This window comes from Dioscorea cayenensis, unplaced genomic scaffold (assembly GCF_009730915.1).
Source record: "Dioscorea cayenensis subsp. rotundata cultivar TDr96_F1 unplaced genomic scaffold, TDr96_F1_v2_PseudoChromosome.rev07_lg8_w22 25.fasta BLBR01002222.1, whole genome shotgun sequence".
In the NCBI taxonomy this organism is placed as follows: Eukaryota; Viridiplantae; Streptophyta; class Magnoliopsida; order Dioscoreales; family Dioscoreaceae; genus Dioscorea; species Dioscorea cayenensis.
The window spans coordinates 23,414-38,255 of record NW_024088613.1 but is presented as its reverse complement, the minus strand read 5'-3'; the positions used below and the strand labels follow the sequence as shown (position 1 = coordinate 38,255).

Here is a 14,842-nt window from a genome sequence, read left to right as displayed (position 1 = left end):
AGTATTTGTGTGTTTACTAAGAAGGTGAGTTAGAATTTCATTCCAGGTAGGGTTAGTGCACAAATATATTGATATATTAATTTTATACTCATGTATATTCCTGATAAGTGATTTGTTCACATAAAATAAAAATATATATATTCATATGTTTTCTTTAATTTTATTATAGTCCGCTCAGGATGCTTATAAAAAGTTACTTAATATAGATTTTGTTTTCGTCTATACCTTCCAACCATCATACCTTTTTTTCTTCTATACCTTCCAACCATCTTTGCAAAATCATAAGATTACATGGTTATCATCCTCTTTATACATAGAAGCATATTCATACATTATTTATAGAAATATATATATATATATATATATTTTAAAAAAAGGAAATCAATGATGGGTATATATTCCTTTATGTATCTCAGTATGATTGGAAGCGAATTTAAGACTCCTAAATCATAAGCAGAACCATCAATCCTTAAGCTAGCCAATTTGAACTCTATTCATTTCCATCTATTTCAGTGAAATCATGAACTATATATTGACTTGTACCAAACTGTTGCTTTGTCAACCTCCTTTTGGTTGTCACCCACTTTATATACAACGCTACTTTTAATTGTCCTTTAGCATGAACTCACATTCATTAGCATGGGTTATTTTCTTTTGTGACAATTAAAAGAAAACATATTAAAATAAGCAACTTATGATATTTAATTACATATATACCGTATATCTAATTAATTGTGGGACATATATAACATACATGGAACACATCACTGGTGAAGAAGGAAAAGAAAATAATAAAACAGAGAATGAACTTGTCCTCATTCACGTGCATCAACATGTTACAAAACCGCCAGCAAGATCAAACAAATACTGCATCACAGGGAATCTAAACCTTAGGCATAACCGCACAAGTCCCTCTCCTTTTCTTTTTTTAGAGGCTTACATGATTTACAACATGGATACTATATATAGACCATAAGTGATACAAAGCTTTCTGTTTCTTCCTCTCCATTACTTTTGCCTGGTGGTAAGTACATGTTTCCATGCATGCATGCATGTAATGCTTTTTTATTTACCACTACAAAACTAGTAGTATTCTTGCTCAATTCTCATATATAGATATAGATATAGATATATATATATTTAATTGAGAGGAAACGTGGACATAGGTTGTAGCTTGGCCTCAGCCTTCCAACATTTTTCAATATCCTCAGCAACCTTCATTGCATCAATGGAGGCCCCACTCAAACCTTTCCTAGTAAAACCCACTGAATACAAACCACTCTGTCCTTTCCAACATATGTTGAAAGAACTCTTCATTGCCTCATCTACCTCCCATAAGTCACTCTCCTGCCAAACCAAACAGTAATCATGGTTACATTTGCATGCAATACATGACAGAATAAAAAAAAGAAATGGATTCAAGTGCATGGATTTAGAAGTATATATATACAAATATATAGTTAATCAAGTCATTGACTTCACTAGCTAGATGACGAGCCTATAAATTCTACAAGATCTGAGCTATTACCCTTTTTTAAGTGAGAAAAGATGCATGATTGAGTGGACTGAGGACAGATTGATGAGCAACTAGAGTTGTGATTGTTGCACATCAATATACAGCAGTCAAGGACATGAAATAATATTGATGCTATATGTATTACCTTTAGCCAATATGGCACGTTGCTCTTGTAACCAGTTGCAAGGATGACAGCATCAAAGTCCTCATATGTATTATCCATGAACTCTGCACCATGTTTCATTAATCTTTTCACAGCCTTGCGCACCTGATTGAGTTTGAAGATTAGTTTATACATATGTGTGTTGAAAGTATAATATATATAAAGAAAATTAATTAAGATATAGGCTTCTTCATTAATTCTTTTGAAATATTTCCCAATCTATAAAGAAATTAAGATCCTTTTAATTAATCCTTTCAGCATATAATAGATTGTATTGATTGATTGTTATACAATGATGCTAACCTTGATTTTTCCGGACTTGATTTGAGCCAACGTGCCAATGTCAAGCACTGGAGTCTTCCCGGACTGTGACTTGAGCTCAAGAGGCCCTAACCGAGGTCGAGGGATGCCGAAGACAGACGTGTCACCGATGATGAAATGCGATAACACGAGTAGAAGACAGTCGACAATGCTCATCGGCAGCCACCGGAGAAGCCACATGGATAACCCAAATGTAGATTGGCCTAGCATCTCCCGGGGAAGTATGTGCACCTATCAATTAATTAATCATTATCATCATAACAATTCATAATAGAATTAATAATGAAATATCAGATCATATATAATTTGATGCTGATGGAACGATGGAATGATGGATTGATGGATGGATGCAAACAAGTCAAGAGTTTTAGGCCATGATATATACAACAGTTCACTATATACAACATATATATATAGATCCAATTATTCAATTTTGTTTCTCCTAAACAATGTTTTGCAAAAGATAAATTAACAAACACTGTGAACAATGTATGTATGTATATATATATATATATAATTAAAAACATACAACACACACCGAATCTCTTACGACTAGTGAAGGGAGAGCATTATGATTGCAGAGGTCCAAGCAAACCTCCATGCCTGAATTACCACAACCAATAACAAGAACCTTCTTATCTCTGAACATCTCACCACTCTTATACAAGCTTGTGTGCATGCTCAATCCCTGAAAGTCCTTCATTCCTTCGATCTCCGGCAACACGGCCTCCGCATTCTCTCCGGTAGCTACAACAAGCCACCGGCAAACATACTCCACCTCCTCCTCCTCCTCCTTATAATTTCCTTCCCTAATTACTGCCTTCACTCTCCACAAGCCAAGTCCATGATCATACTCAGTGTTCACCACTGTTCTTTGGAACTCTGGCCTGATATCAAACTTATTAGCATAAGCTTCAAGGTAGGATACAAACTGGTTTTTAGTAGGATAGTCTGGGAGGTTGAGAGGGAATGGCATGAGAGGGAGCTCACAGAACTTCTTAGGGAGGTGAAGAGAGAGGCGATCATAGGTTTTGTGTTGCCATAGAGAGGCAATGCAGTTGGACCTCTCTAGGATCAAGAAGGGCACCCCTTTGTCATGAAGGCATGCTGCCACTGCTAACCCTGAGGGTCCTGCCCCAACTATCACTGGCCCTGGAACCCATACACACCTTTCAGCCTTCCCAGCCATTAATTGTTCAACTACCCTTAATTTGCTCCTCCCTTCATCATCGATCTCTTCTATTTATTATGATCTATATATATAATCTATATATATATATATATATTTATTTATTTATGTGTCCTAGACTCATAGTACTCGATTATGCCTGTGGACTATAGAGGGGTAGAATAGACATTCACTCAACTTGATTTTACAAATTTTTATAATTTTTATTTTTTATTTTTTGAGTTTTTTATAATTTGGATTTGTGATAACTGATAATTTTATGTGATTTTTTAAATTAAATAAATCTTTTATCAGATTATAGGAATTTTTTAATGTGAACTTTGAATTATTCGGCTTAAGTTTTGGTCTACTAAACTTAACTGGAGATTTTTAAGTTAGTTTAGTCAATGAGTTAAGCTCAATTAGATATTGATTTACCGGATAAAGCATATCCAAAGAATATATATTATGGGCACAATAAAGAGAGTGGTAATTAATTGGGAGTTATCTTCGAATATATTGTTTGGAATTTTGGATATTAAAGATTGATTTGGTATTAGTTTGTACATTTATGATTTTTTTTTATAACAACCTATTGGTAAAAGAAAAAGTAAATCGTAATTTTTTTTTTAAATTCTTGATTGCTAGGGGTCGTTTGGTATCGTTTCTATTTTTTCGTTATTTGTTTTTTTTTTTTGGAAATGTTTTGTTTTTGCTTTGTTTTCAATTTTTTGAAAACAAAAACATGTTAGGATACATCAACTGTTGTGCATTTTAAAAACTGAAAACAAGAACACGTTTGGTTAGGATAAAATTATTATGACATTTTTTTATTAGTTTTAATTCATATTTTCAATTTTTTTATAATATTTTATTTTTTATATCAGTTTGATATTATTAAATAAAATTAATAATATAGATTGTTTATATCATAAAAATTATACTATTTAAAATTTAAAATTATTTTGGGGATTGCCTTAAAAAATTTAATATATATATATGTATATATAGATATATATTCAAATTGATCCATCCGATTTAAAAAAAATAAAATAAAGAGAGAGGAGGGGTATATAGAGACACAGTCATAATATTTTTTTTAGATCAAGTAAAAAGTCAATAGTTCAAATAATATATTTTTATAAATATTTTTTCAATATATATATATATATATATATATACACATTTTATATGTTATATCCTAGTTTATAAAAATCAAAGGTCAAACAATAATTTTCATAAATACTTTCTAAAAATATAAACTAATTTGTAAAATATCAAGCCCAAATTATAAATTTCTATAAATATTTTTTCTTAAAAATATATATTTTTTAAAGTATTACTATTAATTTATAAAAAATTTTGATATTTTTTAAAAATTAAAAATTAAAAGGAGAGAGAGAGAGAGAGAGAGAGAGAGAAAAGGGGTGTGGGTGGGGAGTAGAAGAGGAAGGATTTCATGATGCTGAGAGAAAGAGATTTGGAAACGTTTTAAAAAGTTGAAACATAAAAAAGTTGTTTCTTGTTTTTTTTTAAACATGAGAATTGTTGCCAAAATTTCTGAAAACAAAAACAAGGTGCCAAACATATTTTCTGAGTTTTGTTTCAAAAACATGAAATTGAAAACAAAAAAATAGAAATTGGCAACAATGCCAAACGATCTCTAACTTTTTAAATCTATTAGGAGATTTGAGGGTGTTTGAACTTGAGATATCACTTTGGAGTTTGTCTTATTATTATTATTGACAAAAATTAATTATATATATATATATATATATAACAATTGTTTTAATATAATGATTATTATAAATATCTGCCATTAATTTTTTTTTTAAATAAAGTGGATAAACCACGAATTTATTGAAAGAAAATGCAAGTACAACAAACTAACAAACAAGCAAAGGACTAAGAAACAAGCCAACCAAGTTTAGGGATCTCTCACCAGAAGTGAAGCATCACCTAAACCTAACAACAGGAAATAAAGATACAAAGCAGGCAACTAAAGAAAAAAGGACACAACTGAGACAACGAAGTCCACCAGGAGGCGACAGTGGTCTGCATTAGCTGGACAGAAGAAGAGAAGAGGGGTGAATTACTCCCAATATGAAGACTCCGCGGGAATGTGATCCTCAGACGATCTTGAATCTAGGAATATAAGAGAGAGCTTCAGCTTTTGGACTGAGTTTGAAGGTATTAGATGTTGATATGGATCCTTAGCTGCAGAAATCCAAGCAAGAAGCATATAAATGGTTTTGATGATAGTAGAAGATGCATCCTGAAATTGATAATTGAAAATACGGTTATTTCTTTCAAGCCAGATATTCCAACATATAGCTTGAGTTATCAAACCCCACAAGAAGTAATGTTGGGCATCTAAGGACATAATCCAAGATCTTCAGATCTCTGCAATTGATGCAGCCCGAGAAAGTAAATGAAAGGATTGCTCAAAGAAAACCCAAATTCTATTTGAGAATTCGCAGCTGAGCAGAAGGTGATCTACTGTCTCAGAACCTTTATGACAGAGAACACAAAGTATCTGAGGTATTTAGGGAATTACATCCTCTTTTGGCTAAATTAACAAGAGTAAGAATTCTATTTTCACTAGATAACCAGCAGAAGAGAGAGATTTTATAAGGGCAGTTAGTTTGCCAAAACTTAGAATAAAGGCCACTCCGTAAACATCATTAATTAAGAATTTATAAAAGGAACGGACCGAGAAGGATCCGTTCCCTTCCAACTTCCAAATATTTAAGTCCACCTGATTACTAGCACAGTCTAGGGTGGAGACAAAGAAAGACAGACTTTTCGAAGACAAATCAGAACGGAAGAAATTTTCATGCGAAATAAGGCCATGGACAAATTGTCTAATTGTAATCCAAGAGAAATTACAGTCATTGAAAAGATTCGGCCAAATGTTTTTGAGTGCTCAACCTTCTAGCCAATTATCATATGCCAAAGCAAGGTGGAGCCACCATCTTTAACTCCCTTAGAGGAACAAATTCTAAACGGAAGTAGAATTGAGAAAATCCCTGCCTAGAAGAAAGATTTGTTTCTAGGTGGTGGAAAAAACAAGGGACTTGGAGAACCTTCAGGAATGTAGTTAGCGTGTAAGATTTTAGACCAACAACCTTGTTTGCCAGAAAAATTTTTCCACCATCACTTACCAAGTAGTGCAATGTTGAATTCATGTAAATTGAGGATGCCCCATCTTCCCATGTTTCGAGGTCTGCAAATTCTTTGCCAAGCTATAAGGCGAAGACCCTTCGAGTCAATCTCTGGACCTTTCCAGAGAAAATCTTTATGAACTCTATCAATCTCTTTAATTACCCATGATGGTAGTCGGAAGACAGACATCTAATAAGTTGGGATCGAGGATAATACAGAATTAAGTAAAGTGAGGCGGCCTCCAAGAGACATTAATTGGATCAGCAAAATTTAATTTTTAAATATTTAATTTTAGTTAAATTATTTAAGTTAAAATTTCAACTATTTTTTTCTCTCTCCAACGTAATTAAAAAAAGAATAAAGAAATTCCTCTTGTTATCACAATTCTTTCCCCCAACTAAACTCTACATGAACATTATATATATATATATATATATATATATATATATATATATATTCTTTAATACTGATACTGAATTTCGGTTACATTTTATTAGCTTGCACGTGGTATGGTTGTTTGTTGTTGATGTGGTTCATGCGGGCATCCGCATTCTTATGAATACAAAGTGGCCAAAATGCTATGATCCATGAACAAGCATGTACGGAAATATATCATATTGGTTCATGGACACGCAAGTACAAAAGTGCATCACACCAGGGACAGTAAATAGTATATATTTGAACTTTTGCCCTCCTCTTAGTTTTTTTGTATCAATGTATCATACCATTGAGTTGTCCAATGGTTGTCATTTAAAATTTTTAAAATATATTAATATTTTATAAAAAATAATTGTTGTGATTTTCATAATTTATGACAACATAAACCGTTTAATATCTCTAGAAATATATATATAAATTAAAAATATTTTCTAACAAATGTGATAAATCGTCAACTCTCAATCATTAAGTTGAAATAAAGTCCGACTCTCAATCTTTTATTTGGAAAAAAAAAAAAACTAGCACTCTACTGTTTGAGACTTTTTTACATGAAAGGTGCTAAAAATATAAACAATATGTAATATAAAAAATAAAAAAATTCTCCAAACTATTTACTTAAAATAAAAATCCACGTCAGATGCTTTGCCAAAAGCAAATGTCACCTAGAAGCAATTAAAGAATAGTTATTAAGGTTCTCTATATGATGCTTTTTCAAGATAGAATATCCCATTGTCCCTCCAACCAGCTAAGCTTATCTGGCTTGACAGCAAGCTTTGTTTATATAAAATATAAAAATGTAAAATATCAAATAAGCAGAATCAGATGTTAAAAAAATGAATAAGTTATTTTTAAGATCATATTTTCATATTATCATTAATGGCTATATAAAAATTTTCACTTAGTTGGCACTGCTACATAAAACCTGGAGTTGAATTCAATCCAACAGAGAATAATATAAGTAAAGGGTGTCGCAAAAGTCTGTTATTATTTTATTTTATTTTATTTTTTTTCTACGTGTGTTGTTAGAATTATGGTTGTTGTCTTAGTTCCTATTTTATTTTTATTATATTAATTTTTCTATTTTTTCCATTGCTATTTTGATAGTCACCCCTAGGAAATTGTTGTTGTTTGGTGTCTATCTCATGCTGTTTTACAGCTTTGCTTTTTATTTTTATGTTTTTTTATTTATACCTCATGTTTTAATAATTTACGGTGCTTTATCCACTTAAAAGAAAAAAAAAAAATCATTCTGATGGACTAGAAACATGTGTAAAGTATGTAATCCAATTATGTTTCTCAACAAAAGACTAGTTCATCTTCTCATTGATAAGATCTTTTATACAATGTATTATACTTCTCAAAACTCAAACTATATTTATAAACTGTTAATGCATGTATCTTAAAGATGCTTATAAAATCTCCGGTGTTTAACAAAAGTGATATTTCTGAAATTGCATCTATTGACTTAAATTAATATTATTATTTAGGTAATATTCATTTTTGCTATAAGTCTATAACACTTGTTTTAAGAAAAAAAAAAAAATATAAATATATATTTATTTTTAAAATAAAAATAAATATTTACTCTAACGACTTTTTGGTCTATTGGCAATGGGTCCTTGTGTAGAGTATTTGTGTCTTATTAAAATGGATTAAACTCACATAAGGTGAGCCCATAAATGTGTCAAAATAGTAATTCTATAGTTGTGCATACCTTGACTTATGGTTTACCAATATTTTATATATAAAAAAAATTATTAAAACAAAATTTAAAAAATAATAAATAAACATGATATATATGACAACAAAATATTTGCCCCCTATTTTTATGTTTCTCTCACAATACCATAAATAAATTAACATGTCTCAACAGACTCTCAACCTTATCTATCACATTTAAAACTAATCATTTTCTTGTGTGCCTTGCATTTTTATTTTATTTTTTTATTTTTTTATTTTTATTTTTTTATGAGAAAGACGACAAGCGCCGAAACCCAGGGACGAACACGTGGGGGAGCAGCACTCACCACCGAACGTGGGGAGCCACGCTCGACGCTCGAGACGAACACCCTACGCAAAGGACCCGATGCCAATAGACCAAATGGTCGTTGGCGTGTGCCTTGCATTTGAAGTATATATTACTTTTAGTTTTAACTAAATAAAGCACTTCATCAAACTTATTGAATTAATTTGCTTCATATTTATTTCATTGATAATTCAATTTTTATGAGCTTCAACCAAGTTAACTACTTAACTCAATAAGTCAATTTAGTTTTCAATTTAGTTTAATTTTTAAATATTAAACTTAAAATTATAATAATTATTTTTAACTAAAGATAATATATTTAAGCCAAAAATTCGTAGCCGAGTGGCATTAGTGTTTCTACATGTCAGTTTTTGATCAATACATACGCTTTGATTGTATGTGTCATATTTGTCAATATATATATATATATATATATATTAAAAAGCTGTTAAATATGGGGAGATGCGCTAATAAATAATAATGCTCTAGAAATTTCAATTTTGTGGACAATAAATTAAAATGGCATATAAATGTAATTATAAATTTTCGGAGGGTCATAAATGCAACAAGAAAACTCTTTTATTTGCTGGTTTCCATTTTTCATGGAAGCAGCGAAATCTTGCTGGTAATTCTCTGCAAAAATCGCTGGCATTCTAAGAAATCCTTCCGCCAAGCTTCGTCGAATGTCCATAGAAACCCTAGATCGATAGATAGTCTTCTGATCCTCCTCGATCGAGCGCTTTGAAGCCTGTAGTTTTTCTTGAATTTCTCTTTTTCATGGCGTCTCGCAGGAGAATGCTTCTCAAGGTCATCATCCTTGGTGACAGTGGGTATGTTCTTTTATTTTCTTTTTTTTTAAAATGATATTTAGTTGATTTTAATTCCTGAAAAAAAAAATCTAATTTTTGCATCATTTTCCTGATTTTTTTTTTTGGTAGGGTTGGAAAGACGTCTCTGATGAACCAGTATGTCAGATTCCCTTGTGAATTGTTTTTCCGTATTTAGTTGTGTAATTTATGTGTTGATTCAAATCTTGATGTTTTGGGGATGTTTGGCTTTGATTGGTGATTTTAGATATGTAAATCGGAAGTTTAGCAATCAGTATAAAGCTACCATTGGGGCTGATTTCTTGACTAAAGAAATCCAATTTGAGGACAGATTGTTTACATTGCAGGTGATTTCTGATCCATGTTCGCTTACGTCTCCTTTTTTTTTTGTTATTTTATTTTATTTGCTATAGGTTTTATTTATATGGCGTAATGTTGTAATGGTTTAGAGTTCGTCATTTACATACTAGTTCAAATGATTTTCGGGCATGCTCAATGATTTGCTCGGAATTTGTAATAAAGAAATTGAATTTAACAACTGTTGTATAGGTTATTTTCATTGAGGTCTGTGTAATTCTTGGTGGCTTAATTAAGTAACTTGAGGTGTGCATGTTTGGGATTATATAGTGATAATACATCGTAGCTGCATTTATCGTATCTTGGCCTACATTTGATCTGGGGGTAAGCCCGAATATTGCTTCTCAGCCCAAAATTTACATTTTGAGATACTGCGAACCAAGCACCTGGGAATTGACCCAAACAAAGCACCCAGAGTTACCTGAATGCACCCCTATTTTCTTTCATCATTATCTCTCCCTGTACTAGTGGACTCTTTTGTTATTCGTTCTATCTTGGGATTTGGATTGTCTATCTAGATATATGCATTAGCATTGTATTTGTTATTATTTCATTGTAGTCAACATGCTTTGTCTTATGAAGCTGATCATATACACTGAAAAACTTCAATGTAGTTAATAATCAATTCATTCATGAATAGAGTGCATTTATTCATTTGCTTATGTTTCTTGATAGGAGTTCTCATGTTGGAAAAGTGTGTGAATTACTACACAATTGATTATGCAGAGTATTGCTAAATTTATGGTATCTTAAAAGTTTAAACTGATTTGTGCTTTTAGTTGGTTGGAAGTTCATCTTGAAGAGCACAATTGCCACTTGTCACTTTGTTACTTGAATTCACTTTTGTGAATTTGCGATTAAGAGGAGCTAGGGATGGTTTTCCATAAAAAGGGACTTATAATCAGCCAATGGCTATATAGTTTATGGACTGTTTTCCATAAAGTATTTAAGCATCCTTGTATAGTTATTTTTGTCCTGTCAATTATTGATATAAGCTATTTGGAGGCTTTTTTGAGAATATGCTGATGGATATTTATGTACACTGTTTGCAACTATGGAAATATTTTTAGTTTAGTTTTGTTAATATTTGTGTTCTTACAAAGTCATTGCTACTTGAGCATACTATTTTGGGTGCTTGTATCTTTTGTTTACTTTCCCATTGCAAAGTTTTCCAGTGCATGTTCCATCTGAAGTTTTGAGCTGCAAGGAAACTTCCCTTTTTCGGTTGCAAGTATATGCATATTATCTGGATTTTATAATTTCTACATATCCTAAGCAAGAATATGATCTAGTCAAACAAACTAGATCTGTACTGCACAAGTTTTCTGAGGATGGCTTCAATTTTGAATTGTGATATGAGAGAATCACTTGATAGTTTGTGTGATGTGAAATATGCAGCTTAGTTCTAAGCTTAGGATCCTATTTATAGGTTATGTTATTTGCAAAATTAATATTGTTGTCAATCATCACCTTTGCAGTAGCATACTTTCTGATTCATTTTAAAAGCATATTTAATTAGCCAATGTTTTCTCTGGTAGGTTTAGATGTCTACTGATGCATCTGGTGTTCTCACTTTGAAGTATATATTTTTAATTTAATTTAGATTTTAAACCAGCCTCAACAGTACAAGTTCACATTATTACTTGGGGTTTTTTTTCCCTCTGATAGTTTTTCTCTTGTACTTTATTTTTTCTTATTTTATGCGTTTAGTTAAAGATAGGCTCTCTTACTTAAGTTGAATGATTTGTTTCGCAGATTTGGGACACAGCAGGGCAAGAAAGATTCCAGAGTCTTGGGGTTGCATTCTACCGTGGAGCTGATTGTTGTGTTCTTGTTTATGATGTTAATGTCATGAAATCATTTGATAATTTGAACAATTGGCGCGAAGAATTTCTTATTCAGGTGGATATCTCTACCCTTAACTTACACATTGGCGGGGTTTATAAACTAGCATGAAAACTTAATATATTTACTACCTTTTCAGGCTGGCCCATCCGACCCTGAGAACTTCCCGTTTGTAGTGTTGGGTAACAAGGTTGATGTGGACGGTGGCAATAGCCGTGTGGTAAGATGGCCTTCCTACTTGCTCATGTTGTTTAGATTTTAATTTCTTCGGTAACATAGTCTTTCAATTTATGTGTGTTTTCCTTTCTCTTGATGTCAGGTATCAGAGAAGAAGGCGAAAGCATGGTGTGCATCAAAGGGTATTCCCTACTTTGAGACCTCTGCTAAGGAGGGATTTAATGTGGAGGCTGCTTTTGAATGTATAGCAAAGAATGCTCTTAAGAATGAGCCAGAGGAAGAAATGTGAGGGCTTAAACCCTGATACTGAATCAGTGAATTGTTGTAGTTCATGGACAGGTGCCACTTTTTATCTTTTCATTATTGTGCTGATAAAATTCAATTGATGTTTCAGGTATCTTCCAGACACCATTGATGTAACTGGAGGGGGCAGGCAGCAAAGATCATCAGGTTGTGAATGTTAGATGGACCATCTGAAGCTGCAATTCACTATCTATTTTTTTATTCAGTTACAATAATTTTATCATGATGCATTCTGTAATTTGTATAATGGTTTGGAAGAGGAAGTTGCCTTTATAATGTGATGTATGATTGCTTGCTATGAACTTTTGTCTCTTGTTTTTATTTGTCTTTTGGATTGGGAGTTCAAAGCTTGTGCTGTGTATCTGAAGGCTTTTATTTACAAATATTAAAATAAAATTATAGATATAATTTGGCTAAAAGTGTATTCATTATTTTAAATAAACGAAAGTATAGTCACCTGCTATTCAAAAAATCAAAACAGCAAAGCTGTTTTTTTTTTTTTTTAAATTTATTTCAAGTTAACAATCAGTTTTAGTCCAGTGATCAGTAGTGTGACTATTGTGCTTTTACCTTTTTTTGTTTATAATTTGCATATCAGTATAAGTAAATTTTATCAGCTATTTAATATGTATACAGGTTATTTTATCTGTGGATGAAAATCAATGCTATTGTAATTTTGTTATTTTTTTACTTTACCTCAAGAACTTAAGAGAGAATGACTCACGTATATATCAGTACCAACTTAATAAAATTTTCTACTTTCCTTTCTTATAACTATGTTAACTACTTAACAAATTTTTATTATAAATATTTGTGTGATTTAATAAATACTCCTCACTTTGATGACTGTAGTATGTAGATTACATCTAAATTTTTATTTTCGTTTATTTAAATTTCTTTCCACTAGAACAACCGGTGTTTTGATAGATTTTTTTTTTATTAATAATGTGGTTGAGTTTGATGTTCTGTATGCAGTCAAAATATGTTATTATTTTGTCATTGCGACTTAAGTTAATAAATTATGTTAGATTAAATTAAATTTGTTTTAAATATGAATTATTTTATTAAGAAGAGCTGATTTTTACCCCCAATCTTTTATCATTCGGCACCGGATAATTAATTCTCATCAGTCCGCAAGTAATCACGGGATTGGTTGCATTTGTAATATATATATATATATATATATTATTAAAAAAATATGTATTTATCTACTTGATTGATAAGGCGGATTACGCCAAGTGAAATCTTGGAATGGGGCAAGAGTTTCCAATATATTAGTAATTTTTTTTATAATTTAATAATTAAGTTTTGTGGTTTATTCAACCCTTTCAAAAAAAAAATGAAAAAAATGAAACTCTATTAATTATCACAAAATTAAAGTAAGTTACTTCATTACAAGAGGGGGAAAAAATGAATTAATCTCTAAATCAAAACATACAAGTATTACAATTTCACTTTCATAGAGAAGAGGTGGACATAGGCTCAAGTCCAACAAGGGAAGGAGGCCATGAAGGCATTAAGTAAGGCAAAACAACATCATGAGTGGTACTCACACTTTCAGTAGTATAAATCAACTCCACCTTCCTATCATTAATGCCAAACTTAACCATACTCTTACTGAATAATATAAACATAATCTTTTCTTCCTCACATAAATAAGAAATCTTGAGAGGAACCTCAGGAAAGATATCACTTAAACTTATCTTGTATTTCAACCTCCAACTCTTCTTAACAACATCTGAAAGCACCCAAATCTTGGCCTCAGACTTATTATTCCAGCAGTAATTAAGACAGTCATTAGAGCCAGAACGCAGAACTTTGCCAAGGCTTCCTTCTCTCTCTGGTGGTCCATTAATCATCTCAGCTTCTCCATCACCAATTGCCCTGTACGTAAGTACATCACCAGTTCTAGTCATCCAATACAGTGTATCTCTTATGGCAACTCCAACAGCCTCCACTGAGTAAAAGCACACACCAATGGGTAGCTCACAATCTAAATAAGTCCATTGATTTGTCTTGCTACTGAATGTCAAGAACCTCATATATTTGTTGCAGCAAAAATGATCTCTAATGAACATGATGCCATTGGGCTTTACTAAAGCATTGCAAGCAAAAACCAGATGGACATGAGGTTCTTGGTAGATGATACCAACTCCATGTGCCCAGTCTGGAAAATCAGGGATTCTGAATAATTCTCTAGTTATGGAATTGAACAAAAACTCCCAGCCATCATTAGTGTTTATCAACAACAAGCCACAATTGGAAACAGCAATGCTCTCAATTGATTTATTGGGGAGAAGATTGGTGATCATTAAGGATGACTTGAGTTGATGGTTGTTTGGGTAGTGGCGGATATGATCATGCTGGGAAAGATGAAAGAAGGCTGACAGCTTGGATGGTGGATGGTGAGATTGGTATTGTCTAGCAAACCAAGGTGCAGTGATAGTCTCTAGCCATTTCATACAAACACTTTTGAACCGGAAGACTAATTTCAGCGGTTGTTGGAGAAGTGTTTCTGTCATGGTATCCTTTTGGA

At 32.0% G+C, this 14,842-nt stretch overlaps 2 protein-coding genes across 2 annotated transcripts; one reads left to right on the top strand and one right to left on the bottom strand.

Annotated features, from left to right (window-relative positions):
* Positions 1-1,104: 1,104 nt before the first annotated feature.
* Positions 1,105-3,189, bottom strand: LOC120257611 (probable indole-3-pyruvate monooxygenase YUCCA9). The gene is made up of 4 exons (XM_039265056.1): positions 2,539-3,189; positions 1,983-2,231; positions 1,662-1,784; positions 1,105-1,347 (listed from the first exon to the last, which is right to left on the bottom strand). The coding sequence occupies exons 1-4, from the start codon at positions 3,187-3,189 to the stop codon at positions 1,141-1,143; spliced, it is 1,230 nt and encodes a 409-aa protein (XP_039120990.1). The 3' UTR covers positions 1,105-1,140.
* Positions 3,190-9,381: 6,192 nt separating this feature from the next.
* Positions 9,382-12,608, top strand: LOC120257601 (ras-related protein Rab7-like). The gene is made up of 7 exons (XM_039265040.1): positions 9,382-9,627; positions 9,736-9,762; positions 9,872-9,971; positions 11,737-11,883; positions 11,966-12,046; positions 12,146-12,288; positions 12,398-12,608. The coding sequence occupies exons 1-7, from the start codon at positions 9,575-9,577 to the stop codon at positions 12,465-12,467; spliced, it is 621 nt and encodes a 206-aa protein (XP_039120974.1). The 5' UTR covers positions 9,382-9,574; the 3' UTR covers positions 12,468-12,608.
* Positions 12,609-14,842: the final 2,234 nt, after the last annotated feature.